We start from the raw sequence: 18,671 nt of genomic DNA, 5'->3' as shown, positions 1-18,671 counted from the left end.
TTAAAGACGCAGGACTCCCTAACCGGGCCGCTCACGCCTCCCTGGGCAGGGGCGGTGTTGCGCCGCCGCTAGGGGACAGAGCGCTTTGAGCGGCCGATTTCCCAGACCCGCCCCGCCTCGGCTGCGGGAATGCTAAAGCGTGGCAGGGGCCGGCCCGGGAAGCGGAGGAGGCGGGTCTCCATAGAAACCTCCACCTGTTTCCGGCCAGGCTGTGTGAAATTAGGGGCTGTTGCGGGGGCCAATCTCAGCCAGCTCGCTTCTTCCCGGCGGCCCCTGCGGGCGCGGTGGGTGTTGTACACAATCATCATGGCGGCGGCCGGAGCCCCGGATGGTGAGTGCGGAGGGGAAGACGGGCGGGCGGAGGCTGAAGAGCTTGCGGGCGCCACCGGGGTCCGTGTCCGGGCCCTGACCTTAGAGGGAGGGGCGTGGCGCAGCGGCGGCGGTGCTCGGGCTCCTTCTCGTCCCGGCGGTGCTCGTGGTAATCGCCCACCCCCTAACCCCTTTGCAGGCATGGAGGAGCCAGGCATGGACACGGAGGCCGAGGCTGTGGCCACCGAGGCGCCCGCACGGCCCCTCAACTGCGTGGAGGCCGAAGCAGCGTCGGGGCCAGCGGCCGAGGACGCCTGCGACGCGCGAGGCAGCCTGCAGCCGGCCCCGGCCCAACCCCCTGGGGACCCCGTGGCCCAGGCCTCGGTCAGCAACGGCGAGGACGCGGGTGGCGGTGCGGGCAGGGAGCTGGTGGATCTGAAGATAATCTGGAACAAGACCAAGCACGACGTGAAGGTCCCTCTGGACAGCACGGGTTCCGACCTGAAGCAGAAGATTCACTCCATTACAGGTATTCCAGAAGCTGACAACCAACCGTCCCCACCCCCCGCCCTACCTTCTAGTTCTTAGTGCTTACGTCGTGCTAGACTGTTCGTGCTTTTCTTGCATAGATTCCCAGTAGCCTCCCTGCAGTTTTCTGAAGTTTTCACGCAAGCCTGAATCTGTATGTCAGGCTCATACGAATGTTGGACTATCGTTGCTAGTGAAAGTCTCCCGTGGCTTTTATTAAATTTACAGGAGATTCTGAGTGGGCCTAGGATTTAGCCAGGGATTTATTTTTAGCAGATAGTTAAGTTTCAGAAGGGAAGTTTGTGAAACATTGCTATTGACTGTCATGGGGCCCTTGACAATTATTCGTATTTGGTCGTTTTATTTATATGGGTTTGCTATTCGAGATAATTTATTTTTTAAGTTTTCTCCATGTAGTCTCTAAGTGCCATAGAACAGTAACTGGCTTTCTGTGTCCCTGACACTTGGGAATTCTCCGTATTTAAGTGAGTAGAGGTTGAGTTACAACTTGGAAAGAGTTATAGGTGAGACACATCGAACAAATCTAAATAACTTGTAGAAGGACCAAGTTTTACCCATCACATAGTCGTGGTGGTCTGATAGTTGATGGAGCCAGTATTCGCTTCCTGTTTTGTTTTGAAGGGGTGATGGTCCATACATTTCCTGCTTATTCCTTTCACTACCTTCCACTTTCTGTCAAGGTCTCCCACCTGCCATGCAGAAGGTCATGTATAAGGGACTTGTTCCTGAAGATAAGACATTGAGAGAAATAAAAGTGACCAGTGGAGCCAAGATCATGGTGGTTGGCTCTACTATAAATGATGTTTTAGCAGTAAACACCCCCAAAGATGCTGCTCAGCAGGAGGCAAAGGCTGAAGAAAATAAGAAGGAGCCCCTCTGCAGGCAGAAGGTGAGTCCATCATGTATTTGCTTGTTGGTCCTGGGAAATTGGAGGCTGGTTACATTCTCCCTAGAATAAGCTCCTTTTTGGACAGGGCCCATGATGGAAATTTATGGAGCAGTTGGGTGCAGCAGAGTGGAGTTGACAGCTACCTGAAATATGCATCTTTGTCATCTGGCGGGTCAGTGTGCCTTAGTCTTCCTGCTTTAGGATAAGGCCTTTGTAAAGGGAGACTTCAGCTAGTTAGCAAAAGAAATCAGACTTCTGTTTCGTTTATTTAGACCCAGAGAATATGACCAATGTTAGAATTAAGCCCTTATTCTTTACAACTGTTTGTGTGTGTGTGTCTGTCTGTCTGTCTGTCTCTGTCTGTGTGCCTTCTGAAGTTTAGAAAGCTCAATTCTGGATAGGTACAGAACTTGACAGATTGCAGAGGGTCTCCTAAAACTGACCATTTCAGGAACTCAAACCAGGCTATATAAGAAGATATTGATACTTGTTTTGGGTTTATTATGGTCCTTTTCCATGATGTAGCCTGAGTTTTTATATTATCTTTCTTGCTCGTTTTGTGTGCTTGGTTTTTGAGACAGAGTTTCACTCTAGCCCTGACTGGCCTGAAGCTTGATCTGGAGACTGGCCTGGAATTTGTAGCAGTCCTCTTGTCTCTGTCTCCCTGGTTCTGAGTTTTTGGTCATGTGCCGTCATGCCTGTTTATAGGTTTGTGTTAGTGTGTATGATACAGAGGACTGAACCTAGGGACTTGTGCGCCATAGCAGGCAAGAACTCTACATTGAGCTCCCCCAACCTACTTTCATGTATTTTTTATCTGTTCTGTGTCCTCAACAGAGTAGATCTAACTTGAATTAACATTAATTTGAGGGACAGCAGACACTAAAGGCCTATTGCCAACAGTAGGAGAAAGATGGCTTTGTTTTAGACATCCATAATCAGTGATTACTTCTTGGCCAAAAGAAGTAGTTTTACAAATTTGGCAGCAAAATTGAACAGAATTGTGGGAACAGTTACACTTTTTTTCCTTAATGTTTTTTGTTGGAAATACTGATGTGTTTGAAAGAAATGTTGCTTGGTGACAAGTTCCCACCCAAGACACTATAGAGAATGTTGTGCAGTATATTTTAAAACTGTATTATCTCTACAAAATTTCTCAAAGTCTGAAGTTTAAAACACCTTTCCATATGGTATTTGTTATGTGTTGTATTTAGTGCTAGGGATTGAACCTGGGACCTTGTCAATACATAACACATGCTTTACTGCAAAGCAGCACCTCTCTAGGGTTTTAGATAAGTGTTGTAAAGTTGAATTATCATTGAAAAGTAAATATTTGTATGAGCCATTTTCATCCCTAAATATGGGGTCCTAATTTCCTGTAATCCATTGAGGTCATTGCTATTTTCTGTCTTCCTCTGCCACATTTATGAAAGAAATGTGAGTATTTTCTCCTGTCATATCCTTAGCACATAACCTGCCTTATAAATACAGGTTTGGGGTTACTAATGGTAGGTTAACAGGCTTAAGAGTACACCACAGTGCAGGGACAATTCTCTGAAAGGTGCTTATAAGGCCTGACTCAAACTATGCTTCCATGCTGTGCTGCTTTGCTTTGGTGATGTCACCAGTTAAAAGGCATAGTCCGACCTAATGAGGCTCTACTCCCTCACTAGGCTTTTGATCAGTGTGTTCCAGAATGTGAGGTTGATGTCAGCAGTAGCCCTTTGCTCACAATCCCTACCACACTGTTCTGCTCTGCCAGTGAAGGTTTGAGTTGGCCCATTGCCTGTTAGTGCTTGCATTTGAGTAACTTTTACCTTTGGCTGATTTATTAGCCTGCAGTTCCAGCTTTGGTGAGCAGCTACTAAACCTATAAAGCTACACATGTAAAGGAGATGAGATGAAGGCATTTAGGAGCTATGAGCTTAGAACTCTTGAGTCCTAAGTTTGAGGGCAAAAGGGGTGGGCTTGGAGGCTTCTTAATGGTAGGGTAGTCAGCATTTCTGTTTTCAAAATGTGGTTTCTCTGGTTTTCTTTGTGGCTGGGTTGAAGGTGGGGCAGAGAAGACTTCTGCCGTAGTCTGGCTCTCCGTAATAATGGAGCAGTGCCCCTGCTTGGCATTTAGACCTACACAGGCAGCTCATGGTTTCTTTGGAGTTGAAGAAAGCAGTGTTGCTCTCCTCCTACCTTAAGAAGTAGTGTTTCCACTGGAGAGGTGGGAGTCAAACATGCAGATATGGAACCTTGAAGTCCCACTTAGTCTGTGGAACTTATATCTAACATGGTGGCTATGGATAATATGGATAGTTAAGTTTAAACAAAATTGAGACGTCACTTTTTCATGTTGCTAGCCACAGTAAAGGGCTCAGTATTCAGAGGCCAGTGGCTAGCACAGGTATGAAATATTTCGTTGTCAACACAAACTCCTTTGAACACATTTGCTCTCCTTTGTCAAGGGATCCATAGTCTGTTGATAGTAAAAACTTTCAAATAAACATTACGACTGCTTCATCCTGTCTATTCAAGAGATAGAAACCTGGCTCAAATGTAATCAGCTGTCTCATTTTCCTCTCTCTCCTGGTTTATATTGTAGCAACACAGAAAAGTGTTGGACAAAGGAAAACCTGAAGATGTGATGCCCTCTGTTAAGGGTGCCCAGGTAAGCTGGCCTGCTTTCTGAGCCCCTAAAAAGGAGCCAGTTCACAGTCTAAGATTGCTGTAATCATGGCCTCACATTCTGTCTCATCTCCCTCTGTCCTACTGCCCCTCCCTTTCTCACTGTGCTCTTGTGCCTCCAGGAGCGCCTGCCAACAGTACCCTTGTCTGGCATGTATAATAAGTCTGGAGGGAAAGTGAGACTCACCTTTAAGCTAGAGCAAGACCAGCTATGGATCGGCACTAAAGGTACTCTGTTCTCTCCGCCTCCTTGGCATCCTGGCACCCTGCTTGCCTCTAGCACCCAGCAGTGCTGGCTCCTGCCTGTGATTCTGCCTTTCATTTGGAGCCCTACTCCTCACATGCTTTCTGTGGTCCTGTCTTTTGACTGTGTCTTTCCATGCTTGCCTCTTGGTTGGCCCCATCTCCCTCATTCTTTTCAGTCCAATCTCAGAAGCCGTTCTTCAGATTTTGGCCCTTAAGTTACATACAAGCTAAGAGGTCCCAAGCATGTGACCCCAAGCCTGATCTTTAGGTAAAGGTTATACATAGTTTGTACGAATTGGATTTCTCTGAAACTAATGGGAGCTTCTCTTGGAAAACATCAAAAGATCTGGCCACTGGAGCCTGCACTGTTCACACGGCGTTGGGGGACTGTGACTGAGCAGTGGTATTCACTGTGGTCCTGTCTTATGTTTAGTGAGCTTGGCTCATGGTGCCTGCCTAGCAGTTTGACCCTAGAAGTGAAGTTTCCTTAATTGTTGCTGAGAATTTCCCCTTTGTCTGCTGATTGTCCTTTATAGACACCCTCATCCTTGTCATTCAACTCCCCGCCTGTGCATAGTATGTGGTTTAACCTTGCTGTTTCTGGGAAGCATCTATGACCATGCCCACTAACCTTCCCTGTGGTTAACTTTTGTTTTTGTTGTTTTTAAATGTGGGCCTTCTTCATATAACCCTGGCATTTGGTCTGTAGACCAAATTAGCCTCAAACTCTGAGATCTGCCTGCCTCTGCCTCCTGAGTGCTGGGATTAAAAGTGTGCACCATCGCTACCAAATCCTTGTTGGTAACACTCCAGGATTGGCTTGTGTTCCTGTCTCTAAAATTCCCCAGTTCTACTAGCTACTAGCATTTTTAAAATAATCTATTTTTATTTTATGTGCATTGGTGTTTTGCCTACATGTATGCTGTATGAGGGCGTCAGATCTTGGAGTTACAGGCAGTTGTGAGCTGCCATGTGGGTGCTGGGATTTGAACCTAGGACTTCTAGGAAGAGCAGTCAGTGCACTTAAAACTGAGCTACCTTTCCAGCCTATACTAGTATCTTTTAAAAGTTGCATTAGAAACCAGTTCTGTTTCCCTATACCCATGTATCATCCTTGGTCGTTTCATTGCTGTACTGTTTTGTTTTGTTTTGTTTTCTTGTGCCTGTAAACCTTTATAGCTCTTTAAGGCCAGGTTCAGATATCAAAGCATACCCACTTTAAATCTTTGGCCTGTTCTGTCAGCCTTCATGTCCCCTATGTACTTGAGCCACATTCTTCAGTTTCCCAGCTCATGGTTTGCATAACCCTTTGCTGGGCCCTACCCTAGAATGTCTTCTCAGTCCTTGGGGTTAATAGTCTTCCAAGGCCTCCCAACATGCCCTTTCCTAACAAAGCCTTCCTGACATCTTCCTAACCCTCCACTTGAACTGCCGCTGCTTCCGCTCCTCGAGCACTCTGTTTGTGTCCTCCAAGCACTCATGACTCTCCGACTTGTCTGTCCCCGTTAGATTCCTGGAGGGACCTGAACATGCCTAATTGACCTGTTTCTGGCCAGCACTGTAGGTATTCAGTGTTCGAGGTAAATGCCAAAGAGGAGAATAGAGGTCCCATCATCTGAGACTTGTTGGTTCCAAGGGCAGGTTGCAGAAAATGGAACCAAGTTTCTAGAACTAAAACTTGGGCAGGGTGGTGGGAGTGTGGCTTTTCTAAAACATGAATCTAGAATACAAGTCACTGTTTCAGCCCTAGCGATTCTTTTTTTTTTTTTTTTTTTCCTAGCGATTCTTAAAATGAACAGACCGAGGTGTTGAAAGTGCTTGAGTTTTTCATTTTGTGATAACTGACTATGTTGTTCATTTCAGTCAACTCTTACTGCCTGGTCACACAGGTTTTCTAAGTTTTTAAAGGTTTTTTTCCAGTCGTCCAATGGCTTGGGTGGGCTTTGTTTGAACATTCTATTCTGAAGAGCTTGTCATAACTACTTTGCCAGTGATTAGCTGCCCTGTTTTTGGGCTTTCTCGGTGATCTTACTTCATCTTTGCTACTTTTGCTTGCTGATAAACATGGCTCTCTTCTATAGCTGGGTTTCTCTGCTTGATGGCATTCCAAATTCGGAGTAGCTCAGCAGTCTGGTCTAGGAAGCCGTGTGTCCAAGAGGGTGGATGCAGGCAAGGAATCCAGTTTGGGCTCAAGTCTTGTGTTTAATGAGTCATTTGAATAGTTTTTTGTGGGTTTGTTTTATTTTTATTTTTTGCTTTTTTGTTTTTGTTTTTGTATGAAACTGTACATGTTGTTTGTTATTTTTGAGGAAACTGAAGCCTAACCTGGCCTCAGACTTTGATGATTCTCCTGTCCTAGCCTCCTGACTACTGAGTACTAAGTAAATCATGAGAACTACCATGGCTGGTTTAGAGATTTTATTTGAGCTTCTGAGAGCTGCTGGCTTCCTGCTTTTGTGTGAGGTCGGAGCTCTAGAAGCACCCTGATGTACTGAGATTTGAGCTGAATTAAAAGAACCTGGCCATGAACTCCTAGTGCCTTTCACAGCTGATAAGGGTGCACTCATTCTGAGCCAGACCTTTCCTTACCAACCCAGCAGTCTAGGGGGAATAGGTTTTCCATGTGTGCCCAGGAGGCCTGGCACCTACCATCAGAAGAACTGGCAGAAGCACAGATTGTTGAGGGAGTTGGCTAAAAGCCACTGGCTTGTCTTCACTTCAGTATGAAGCTGCTGTGAAATGACTGTCCCAGTAGCTAATTGGCCTCTCCTTGGGTATTTTGCTGGGTAAGGGACCCTCAAGGCTGCCACACAACGTCCTGTAGTTTGTGTAGGAAAAAGCAGGGTGAGACCATGGAGCTGCTTGGGAGGGCTTGTAGTCAGCTGCTCCACCCTGCTTGTCAGGCAGTCAAAGCTCTTAGCTGATTGCCATTATCTGCTTTGTGAGCTTTGCATGGTCTAATCTTTGGAATCTGAGGAAAAGTCAGAAATTTATGATTGTATGAAATCTGTAGGCATTTCAAAGTAAAAGTATTTTAAGTCTCAATCTTAACGATGCTGTTGGTCTTGACTGTTTGTGACTGCTGTGTAGAGCCACAGACTAGATATCTTCAGGTCCCTTTTCCCCGTTTCCAGCTTTCTGAAGTCAAAGCCTATGGAAGTAAAATATATTGTCACTGGTAACACTAGAGCTCAGGGCTCTTAAATTTCTACTTCCATTTGGTAACTTATTTGTTTACTTGTCTGCCTTTCCAGATTTTTTTTTTCCTGCAAAGACTATAAGGAGTCTTTCTCACCTTGATTTAATGGTTTCATGACAATACCTGCCTGCATCTCAGTTATCTGGTGCTTCCTGGGTTATTTCCTGTGGCACAGATCCTCATGCCTGCCCACCATTACACTTGTCTGCTGCACTTGGCTCACCTCGTCGCAGGCCTGCCATATTTGCTGCCTCCTTTTTCCTGCTATAAAATGTTCTCTGCCCCATGTTCATTGGTGTCTCCAGTGTTAATCAGTTGAGGGCATAAATGTTTTGAGAGACCACCGTAAACTGATGTTTATAGAGGGTTGGGTGAGTCTTGGCCCAGGCACTAGCATTGGAACTTGGTGTACTCCTCCTGTTGCTTCTTTGTTACGACCTCCTGACTTTTTTAGGTATTCAGAACCTTAGCTGATGCTGGGTTTGGGTTATGAAAACAGAGGAGTTTTGAGGTGTTATTAGTCATCATTAATCAACAAGACAGGTAAACGCGCCTTCAGAGTTTAACATTCCATTCCCAAACCCTGTTCTCCATTTGTACTCCATATTTCCCAGCTCCCTACCAGGATTTAGGTGCCTTGGTCAGAAGATACCACTGTTCCTCATCCCCAGAGGGTGTGGTGCCTTCCACCAGAGTTACTGTATGTCCAGCTAGCTCTGGTATGGGAAAAATTGTTGTGGCTGAGGAGGATTTGGGACAGGTAGACCTCTAAAAGTAACTGCTGTCATTTTTTCAACCTAGAGCGGACTGAGAAACTGCCTATGGGCTCCATTAAAAATGTGGTCAGTGAACCTATCGAAGGACATGAAGATTATCACATGATGGTGAGTAGCCTCAGCCTGCCTGGCCACCTGCTTATGCTTCATCTTGCTGGGAGAGGATTTTTCACAGGGCAATTAGCTGAAAAGAAAACAGTCTTCAGAAGACTGTCTAAAGACCTTTGTCTACTTAAGAGTTGTGTCCATCACTGTGTTCCCAGTTGTGGTATTTTGTTTTGTTCTGATTTTTTTTTTTTTTTTTTTTCAGTCTCCCAGCTATCCAAAGGAGGGTAGAATTTTCATTTTAAGTTTTGTCTTGCTTATAAAAGTGAACATTCCCCCTAGCCATGGGGCTGTGAAGATACCAAGAAGTCTCCCTCTTGTAGTGGTCTCCCATGCCCAGCATGTGCCCATGTGCAGAGCATGTTTATTCTGCATGGAACTCATCAGTTTGTGCAGAACAAAGTAGGCAGTTTAGTAAGCTGATAAAATGTAAAATGAGCACTTTACAAATGGAGTTTACCTGCCTAGACTCCAAAGTTGCTACAAGAGGCACTTGACCTGGGCTAGCAACAGTTCAGTGGTAGGTTTTCCTGCTGTTGTCTTCCAGGGTCAGTTTTTCAGTATCTAGCTTAGAGTGATGTGGCCATAACCCCACCCACCCACCTCTATGAGGAACAGCCAGTTGTTTGAATTGTAGGTAGGATTACCAAGTCCATGGCACAGAGATGTGTTGGGTAATCTACTTGCTCCAAGGCAGTCAGTTGGAGGGGCGTAGGACACAGTGGTCTGCAGAGCTGCTGTGTCCTTTCCTGCCTGCTCAGGGTCAGCTGGGTGGTACCAAAGCAAGGCCATGGGACTGTAGTCACTGGACACAGGCTCTTGGACTTTCTTCCTGGTAGTGGTGAGAACATAGTTGGGGCCATCAGGCAGCCTCTACACCTTTACCTCTTTGTAATCTCTAAAACAAGATAGCAGACAGATCGGTTTTGCCTGCTCACTTATTTTTCTGCTTTAACAGTTGCTATTGATATTTTAGCCTGACCCTTTTCACCTCTTTTGAAACATTTGTTTGAACGGTTTGACCCTCTGGGGCTTGCAGATCCAGTTTTTCAGGCAGCCTGGGGATAAGGAGACAGATAGGGTGAATGGACCATGTTAGACATTTCTTAAGCAGTTTGTGTCCATGAATATTGGTTTAGAGTTTGTTTAAATTAAATTTCATTAATGTGTTCTGAAGTCATTTAAGGCCAAAAGTGGGTTCAGCAGGCCTCTGCTGTCATTTTTGAATGCCATTAAATAGCACTTTTACCCTTTACCTAATGAAAGGTTTACTTCCCTCTTGCAGATGCCATTTGTCTAGCTAGAGTACTGTGTCACAGTTCACAGTGCTCGTTGATTTTTAGAATTATGTTTCAGAGATATAGAAAAGGACACACCTTAAATTTTATGCCATAACCCATACATCACCAAAATATGATAGTTGTAAATAATTTGTAACATGTTTTAAGTCTTTTAAATAAAAATTTTTTACCAACAGTGATGTTGTCCCCATTGTCTTCCCCATCCCCATTATTGTAATCTGTCATGTATGTTCTTCATCTATCAGTGCTTTTGTTTATACATACGTCCATGAACAAGATGGAGTATTGTGATGTGTTTTTTCAGTTTTCATAAATCCATCATGGTATATGTGTGTGTGTGTGTGTATATATATACACACACACACATTCTTCTGTAGTTTGATGGTTTGGGTTTGACATTGTGATCTGTCCTAAGGCTAGATCCAAAGGATCTGTTCATATCTTAACAATAGACTCCAGTACTTGTCTGAGTAGGCCACACCACTGTGAGTTATGGGTACCCTTCCTTCCTGGTGGGTATGTATGTTGTCAGGATTTTAACATTTCACACAGTGTGCTTTGGACATTCATACCTGCTTCCTGTGTGTGAGTGGTGTTTCTAGGGCAGCACTTCTCAAACTGTGGCCTCTGGACCAGTAATGTTGAATGACCTGGGAGCTTGTTAGAAGTTTCTTGGGCTTTGCCTCAGGCTTCCCAAACCTAAACCCAGGGGCTGGAGCCTGCAATCTATTTTTGCAAGTCTTCCAAATAGCTCTGATGTACACTGAGGTTTGCAAACTACTGCCTTAAAGTTGGCTATGCTGAACTGAGCTCTCCCCTCCCCACCTGCACTTTCACATCCCTCATTCCCATTTTACGCATAGGAGACTTTGCCCTGTGTACACAGATTGGTTTTATTTTCTTTCCCTTTTTAATCAGTTTGCTCCCCTCCCTCGTCTGTTGTTCTGCCTGCTTGGTCACCCTCCTCTGAAGCATCGCTTGGTTTTTCCTTTTCCCTTGCAGGCGTTTCAGTTGGGCCCCACGGAAGCCTCTTACTACTGGGTGTACTGGGTTCCAACTCAATATGTGGATGCAATCAAAGACACTGTGCTGGGCAAGTGGCAGTATTTTTGAAAGCACTTTCACCTCTGGCCCAGGAGACTGACCCAAAGTGAAGGACATTGCCGGGAGAGGTCTGCAGCATCCCTGGATTGCAGAGTTCTGGGACTTTGTTCACACACACAAAATCTCTATTCAATCTGAGGTGATGTGGTGACTGAAGCCAGAGGTGATGTACTTTCACCATTAGCTTAATTTGAACTTAAAATCACCGGTTCCCTTTCTTGCAGTCAGCTTCATACCATTTTTAAAGTCAGTATGGTGGAAATTAATAAATCCAAGTTTCGAACATGTGTGGAATACTCTTAAGTCTGTTTGAGAGTAGATCTGCCAGTAATGCTGAGAGGGAATAATCAAAAGCTTTCTGGTTGTTTTCTTTTTCTCTGCTCATTTTCTTTTTTTCTAGTTTTTAGAAGTGATTTCAACTGAAATCTTCAGATGTCTTTGGTTGCAAACATTTGGACTGTGTTACGATGAGTCGGGTTGTTTTTTCTTTTTTCTTTCTTTTTTTTTTCCTTTGGAGTTAAAATTGTATGCAAAATGGGGGCGGTTAGTAAGCCATATTTTTGTGCGTGTGTGCTCATTGATTCAGATATAATTTTTTTTAAATGTTTTCTTCCCTATGATTTTGTTTTAAACCCAAAGATGCCAGTTTCTCTTTTGGTACCTCGTCTTCGCCTCCTTGCCAGGCTCTCTCCCATGTGCTGCTGCTTGGGAATGCACATGGGGAAAGAGCAGCTGTGGTCTTGGTGTAGGGGCTCCCACCTTGCTGTGGTGTTCACTGAGCAGCAGAGTAGCTCTCACTGGACTCCCATGTACCCATCTTGCCCTTGGACCCCTGTTGTGGGGAGTCCACTCCTGGTTTGGTTTTTGACAGCCTCCCTTTAGCTGGCTTTGAGGCCCTGCCTATCACCACAGCCTAGGACTTGCTGCTCCAAGGCCCCCTGCTCTGAGGAGGCAGCTTGCCATATAGTCACAGGTCACACTCTTGGGAAGCCTCCCAGAACTTCTCAAAGCAGTCCAGTGGTTATTTGAATTATGCTTCTCCATTCGGTTCTTCTGCTCATGCATTCAGTTCAAGTGTCCTTTATCCCAGGTTCATAGATGCTGCCTTTCTCGTGGAAGACCTCTGACCCAGTGGGTCGCAAGTGGTATTCCAACAACAGAGATGGGATAAGTTGCTTTCAGGACCAGCTTGCTCTCCTGGTTTTAGCCCTGATGTTCTTTGTACATGTGAACTGCTGTCTTCTCCGTGAGCCGTGGTTGACTCACTCTGAAATGAGGGACAGTCTCTTGGTGGATGATCCCCCTCGTGCTGTTTGCTGTTTCTCCGCTGCTGTCCTTGCAGTTCTCCTCTCACTGGATGTAGGCTCTCATAGTAAGGTTTGGTGAGAACCTTCCCAGCGTCACACTTTGGACTCTAAGCTGTTAGCCACCCTCATCCTGTGAAATGTATTCGCATGTATTCACCTAAGATGACTATTCCTTGTGAGCCAGTTAATGACGATATTTATGCCCTTCCCTTCTAAGCTGTAGTTTGGGAATCCAGCCCACATAGACAGACTCTTGCTTTTTGTGGTGTATTCAGTGCCAAGTTTTGCATCTGGACAGGAAAACCTACTCTGCTTTTTGGGCGCATAAGTAACGTATGCGAAGTGCAGTGTCCAAGAAACTGCCTGTGTTTCAGCACCTCAGTGGTAATTGTGGATTTTCTGTTCTTTTTGGCCTGCAGTTCCTGGAGAAAGTGCATTTTGCTCCTTGTCCCAGCCTCCTCCTGCACTTGGCAGGTCTATCAAGGAAGTGACCAAGTGGCAGGTAGAGCATCTTCCTGGCTTGAATACTGTCATTTGTTGCCAATGTCCCAGTCCTTGAGACTTGTCTGGCAGTGCCACATACCCAGTTTTGGTCTCTCTGAGCAGGCCTCCTGTGTCCCCACCTTGACTCTGAGGCCCCTCCTGCCAGCCCTGTATTTTCTGTGTGGGTCCCAGTGCTCTCTGCCACCTCCTCCCAGTACATATGCCCTGTCATTGTTCCCCTGCTGCCCAAGGGCCAAACTGCTTCTCACGTAGGCTGGTGTCATTTCAAGAGGACCAAAGCCTCTGTGAGCCTTTTTATTTTTAGTAAAATGGTGCTTTTTCCTTACTTGGAGATATTCTCTATAAATAATGTAAATGACACTTTTTCGTACAGAGCTGTTTCGAGTATTGCTTTCCAGAGCTTGCTGAATCTGCTTGAGCTCTGGCTCCTGACTCTGTCAGCCTGGAACGCCTTGCCAGAAACTCAGAAGGGCAGGTGCAGGCAGCACCAGAAGCCCTGGGAATAAGTGTTCAGATCGTCTGGGTCACAGCAGTGTTTAATTCTGTCACTCAGTCCGTGAACAGTCTTTATATATTTCTTACCATGTGGAGTATATTGACTAAATCTGTGAGCAAATTGGAATACTCCTCCCTTTAGGCAGCATCACAGTTTGTTTTTTCCCTCAGGATTATTTCTGTACAATTCCTTCACTGTCAGATGAGAGGGCATGCAGGTGGCTCTCTAGGAGAATGCCTCTGGCAGCATTACATGACACTAGGGAGATGAGTCATGCTCATGAGGAGGCCTCTCCTGAGCTTGTAGCCATCAGAGGGCTGTTTTCCCATCTACAGGCGTACTGGTGGCCCTTCTGCAGGGCCACCTTCCTTTTCCTACCTGAGGCAACTTGGCAGAAAAATGTGACCACATAACTGCTGATGAGCCTGGGTCCCTCAGCTCAGAGCACAGACTCAGAGTTGCAGGGCTTGGCGAGAAGCATTTAATCCATGGTGGGCCTTTGTGGGTAGCTTTGCTCTTAGATGAAGTCTGACTGGGCTAAAGATGCACTTTCTTTGCATCCTGTGGACATAGGAGGGGCCTGCCTGGTAAGGTCTAAAGTAGCTCCTTGATTGCTGCTTTCCCTTACGGGGGCCAAAGAGATGAACTTTGCTACATTGCCATGTCTCAGAGAAGTTGCCATGTCTCACCCAGAAGGAAATTTTTCCTCTTTAATGTGCCTGGAGGAACGCTGTGAGCTACTGCAGTTGGCCTGCCCTTTTCTTTGCCAGGAGCCAAGAAGGGAAGGGATAGATAGGCATATGCGAAGGTCAGGCCTTCTTTCTACCCAACCGTGAGGGAGCCAACTTTCTCTTGCTTCTTGCCACTGCTCAGCCCTGTTCCCTTGGGAAAGGATGGTCCCTCTGTCTTTAGGCTTTGCAGTAAAGTCACTTCCTGTAAGGATCAGGCCTGTTTCCTTCTTCAAGAAGGCCTAGAAGGCTTCTTGAGGTGACAGTGGACAGGAGCCCTCTAGTGTGCAGGACAGCTGGTGGATTTACCTGCTTTCTTGGTGTATGAGAACCTTCTTTACCCTTCCTACAGAGTTCTGCAGAGGTTTTGACAGTATGTAAGTACTATGTTTCCTTGTGGTGTACACTCTGTTCTTTGTTTTTAAATCAAAATGCCTGTTTGGGAGGAGATGAACGTATTTAGTCTATTAGATTTGCGCTGCTGGATTTTTTTTTTTTTTTTTGAATGTGTAATCTTGACTAGCTGTCTTATTGTTTATTCTGTAAGATTAGTCTATCAATTAAAGTTTGATAATTAATTGCGTCTCTCTCTCTCCTTCCAATTCTTCATGCGCCTAATTTGTTCTGGGGACTTAACCAATGTTTAGAACTGGGCCCAGAGCCATCTGTTTGTCAGCTGTGGTCTGACTTGTATGACACTGAGTAATTATACGCAAGTTTATTCTCTCAAACAGCTGACAAGGTGGTTTGGTTGAGTCTGAAGTATCAGAGTAATGAGCTTGCCACTCAATCACCCTTTTGCTGGGGCAGCTCTCTGCCATGCATGCCTCTAGTTAGGAGAAGCTGCCTCCCTTCCTCTCTATCTTAACTGGGAACCCTGTGCCCTTGCCAGCCATCTAGCCTTTGAGGATATCCTTTAAGAGCAGTGGCAGAACAGCAGGAGCACAGCTCTAAGGACCCAGGAAGGAAAGGAGGGAAAAACTGTCACCAGAAATCGGACAAGACTGCAATCCTTGACAGAAAGGGTCACAGTTGGCAGGATGTGGCATAGTTCACACAGACATTGCCCCCTGCCCTCCATTGTGCTAGTATTCCTGAAGGTTCTGGTCTCCCAGTTTTCTATTTTGCTAATACCTCATACTTCCAAAGCAACACTCTTTTTAAAGTGAGGATAGGTTTTGCAAGTGTCCTAACTGCCTGGAACCCAGGATCCTTCTACTTTACTCTCCTGAGGGACTTTAGGCATGTGCTATGATGACCAGGTTCAGTTTTGTATTTTTATTAAAATGTATTGTTACACTTTTGTGTTTGTACACATATCATATGTGTGCACACATACCATGATGTGTGGAAATCAGAGGACTGCTTTGGGAAGTCAGTTCTCTCCTGCCATTTGGGTTTCAGGCTGGAAAGGTTTGGCTACAGGGTAAGCCACAGAGCCGTCTTGCTGGCCCACTAATATATTCCTAAAGATTGGACTAATAAAAACCATTTCCACAGTAGAGACCCTATAAGGAGATAGTCCTCACAGCTGAAGACAAGGGTTTCTCTGCATTCTTGAGCCAAAACCAGCTGAGAATTAGGAGTGAGATGCTTCCTGACGTGAGAGCTCTGCCACACAAAACTGCCAAGGCTGCTTTTCTATCCCTCTGACTAACCTAGCCTTGTTGCCTTGATGCAGTTAACCAGGGTCCTTTTTTATTTTCAAGCCCTGTTTGCTTTTTCTCCAACTTTTCCTTGTTCACTCCATCCTGCAACTAAATTTTATGCCCCTTTTATGCCTTCTATCCTTATCTAAATTCTTTGCTTTTTTCTGCCCTTGAAACTTTTTATTTTTGTATTGTGTGTACATGGTCTCATTTGGCAAGGCAGCCTTGTGTGGAGGTCAGAGGCTAAGTTTATGGACTGGATTTTCTCTTCTACACTGACCTGGATTCTGAGGTCACTAGGTGTGTGTAGGAAGATCCTTACCTGCTGAGCTCTTACAGCCTCTCACTGTTTTGTTTGGAAAGTTTTCAAACTTATCCTATCTTTTAGCATCCTCATGCCTCACACTTGGTTACCCAGAAGTTATGGTATTGTCTTTATGTGCTCTTTGGTTTGGTTTTTTGAGGCAGGGTTTCTCTGTGTAGTTCTGGCTGTCCTGGAACTCACAGAGATCCACCTGCCTCTGCCTCCTGGGATTAAAGACGTGTGCCAACACCGGCCAGCTCCACATGTGCTCTTTAATCAGACCAGTTTATTACGCTGATGAATTATTTGACAGACATGCAGATGGAGACATTTGCCTCTGGTTATATAAGTGTCTCCTAAGAATAAGGGTGTATGAATGCTGTCTCATATAAAGATGTGTCAGTAATACTTCATTTGTAGATTTTTTTTTCCTGTTAATTTTTTTTTTTTTTTTTGAGACAGGGTTTCACTGTTTCACTGTGTATAATTTTGGCTATTCTGGAATTCACTCTGTAGACCACGCTGGTCTCGAACTCAGATCTACCTGCCTCTACCTTCCGAGTACTGGGATTAAAGGTGTGCCACCACCACTGCCTGGCTCCTATTAATATTCCTGTCCAATTTATTTATTTATTTTTTTTTATTTTTATTTTTTAAACAGAGTCTTACTCATAGGGCTCCGACTGGCCTTGTTTTGTGGATCAGGCTGGCCTTGAACTCAGTTTGAAGCTGAGGGTAGCCTTGCCCCTTACTTCTACTTCTGCCTCTGTCTCCCAACTGCTAAGATTATAGGTGTGTCACTATGTCCTGCTTGGTCCTGGGCAGGCTTAACAGGGGACTTCCCTCTTACCCACTTAGGGCCATGTTCTACTTTTGAAAGTGATCACTATGGTTGTACCCACGTCTAAAACATAGGTTCCAATGCTCTATTACTGGAGACTGTTGTAGTTCTTTTTTGTTTGTTTTGTGTTTCAAGACAGGGTTTCTCTGTGTCGCCTTAGCTATCCTGGACTCACTTTGTAGACCAGGCTGTCCTCGAACTTACAGAGATCTGCCTGCCTCTGTCTGAGTACTGAGATTACAGGTGTGCACCACCGTGCCCAGCTCTGTTGTAGTTCTTGATGACAAACTGCGTTCATATGAGTTTAGGCCAAGGACTTGGGCTCTTTGACTGATAACAGAAACCCATAGTGTCAGACCCACCCCAATGCAGATAGCCCACTCAGGTTGTGAGGCAACTGACCATGTACTGCCTAGTTCTGCTGTGTTCTTTGAGGTGTGGGAACCTGTCTTCTGGCAACCCCACAGGAGGGTGTTGTGTTAGTTACCCTCAGACAGACACTGTCACTGTGAATAAGTGTCACTCATTCGTTGTGGACCTCTGGCTGTTCAGCGGTCACAACACTTTGACGGGTCATCTTACAGGGTTTCGACCTCTGGTTATGTGATGGATAAATGCCGCTTGGATACACCTTTTCTAGGGTTCCAGCCTTCAAGAGAAGAATGGAGGCCAGAGAGGACTCTGGCGGCTCTCTCTGTAAGATTTACTCTAAACACTGCATTTCAGGTTCTGTCATGTCAGCACTTATTTGATCTGCCACATCCCTTCTAGTACCCTCATTTCAACCCAGAGAACAATCACATGCCTGTCTAACCAGCTGACTCAGAAACCAGATTTGCCTGATGCTGATATCTGCACCCATTCACTTGACTGTTGAGGATAAGAAAAGTGGTTCTTGCCTATTTTGCTTGATTGTTGCCTCCCTGATTTTACTGATACATGTTGGGGATTGCTTGCTGAAACTTTGACCTTGGCATTTATTCTTTGGATTTATTGTTAATAAAAGTCTGAAATTTGCTTATTTGGCTTTATTACCTTTTTAAAAACTTAAAATCATATACACTGCACTTGATAAGGAAATCTCAAGTGATAGGTGTGTGTGTCTGTTTCCCCATCTACTCAACCCCAGCTGACCTATTGCTGAAGGAACAGAAGTCATGTTAGGCTTTAGCACATGAGGACCCATTCCAGGAACAAAGGGTCAGCCTTAACTCAACTTGGTAAAGTGAGGAGGAACTGCACAGACCCTGATTGTGAGCCCTGGCTCCATTCCAGCATGGAATTTTGCTTATGCTTTTGCTCATTTTCTCTGTTACCTGCTTGGGTATCCCACAAATTCACCGTGTCCCAAAGGGAAATGATGACTCCTTAGAATCTGACCCTCATTTATTATTCCTGGTTTTAGTAGCAACTTACCTGTGTGAACAGCTGAAACAGTTTTCACAACAATTACTCAGAGAATTTCTCCATCCATTACTTTATCCCAGTCTCCAAATCTCTTTCTCTTTTGGAGCTCTTGAAGTAGCCATCAAGTTCATCCTCTTAACCACACCCTATGTGTCTACAGTCTTTGATCTTTGCACTGCAGAAAATCCCAGTGACCAACAAGTTCCTTAATCAGACTGTAAGGCCCTTTGGTGGACTAACACCTCTTTAACTGCAGGTGACCATCTAGGCTATGCCCTATA

General features: G+C 45.2%; 1 protein-coding gene across 2 annotated transcripts; it reads left to right on the top strand.

The window, feature by feature from the left end:
- The first annotated feature begins 38 nt into the window (after positions 1-38).
- Ubfd1 (ubiquitin family domain containing 1) lies at positions 39-11,439 on the top strand. 2 transcript variants are annotated; one of them, XM_055627602.1, is made up of 7 exons: positions 39-331; positions 509-838; positions 1,539-1,747; positions 4,341-4,406; positions 4,546-4,651; positions 8,670-8,752; positions 11,053-11,439. In XM_055627602.1, the coding sequence occupies exons 1-7, from the start codon at positions 130-132 to the stop codon at positions 11,161-11,163; spliced, it is 1,107 nt and encodes a 368-aa protein (XP_055483577.1). In that variant the 5' UTR covers positions 39-129; the 3' UTR covers positions 11,164-11,439. The 2 variants fall into 2 exon arrangements, with proteins under 2 accessions (XP_055483577.1, XP_055483576.1); XM_055627601.1 differs by lacking the exon at positions 11,053-11,439 and adding an exon at positions 8,955-10,225.
- Positions 11,440-18,671: the final 7,232 nt, after the last annotated feature.

Source organism: Psammomys obesus, unplaced genomic scaffold, assembly GCF_907164565.1.
Source record: "Psammomys obesus unplaced genomic scaffold, mPsaObe1.curated_primary_1811, whole genome shotgun sequence".
NCBI lineage: Eukaryota > Metazoa > Chordata > Mammalia > Rodentia > Muridae > Psammomys > Psammomys obesus.
This window is presented reverse-complemented; position numbering and strand designations above follow the sequence as displayed.

Excerpts from the sequence above, each read along its gene's own strand:
- Ubfd1 (XM_055627601.1), top strand. The coding sequence starts at position 130 with ATGCTAAAGCGTGGCAGGGGCCGGCCCGGGAAGCGGAGGAGGCGGGTC. Across the intron at positions 332-508 it reads GGCGGCCGGAGCCCCGGATG|GCATGGAGGAGCCAGGCATG; the intron begins GTGAGTGCGGAG and ends ACCCCTTTGCAG. Across the intron at positions 839-1,538 it reads GAAGATTCACTCCATTACAG|GTCTCCCACCTGCCATGCAG; the intron begins GTATTCCAGAAG and ends CTTTCTGTCAAG.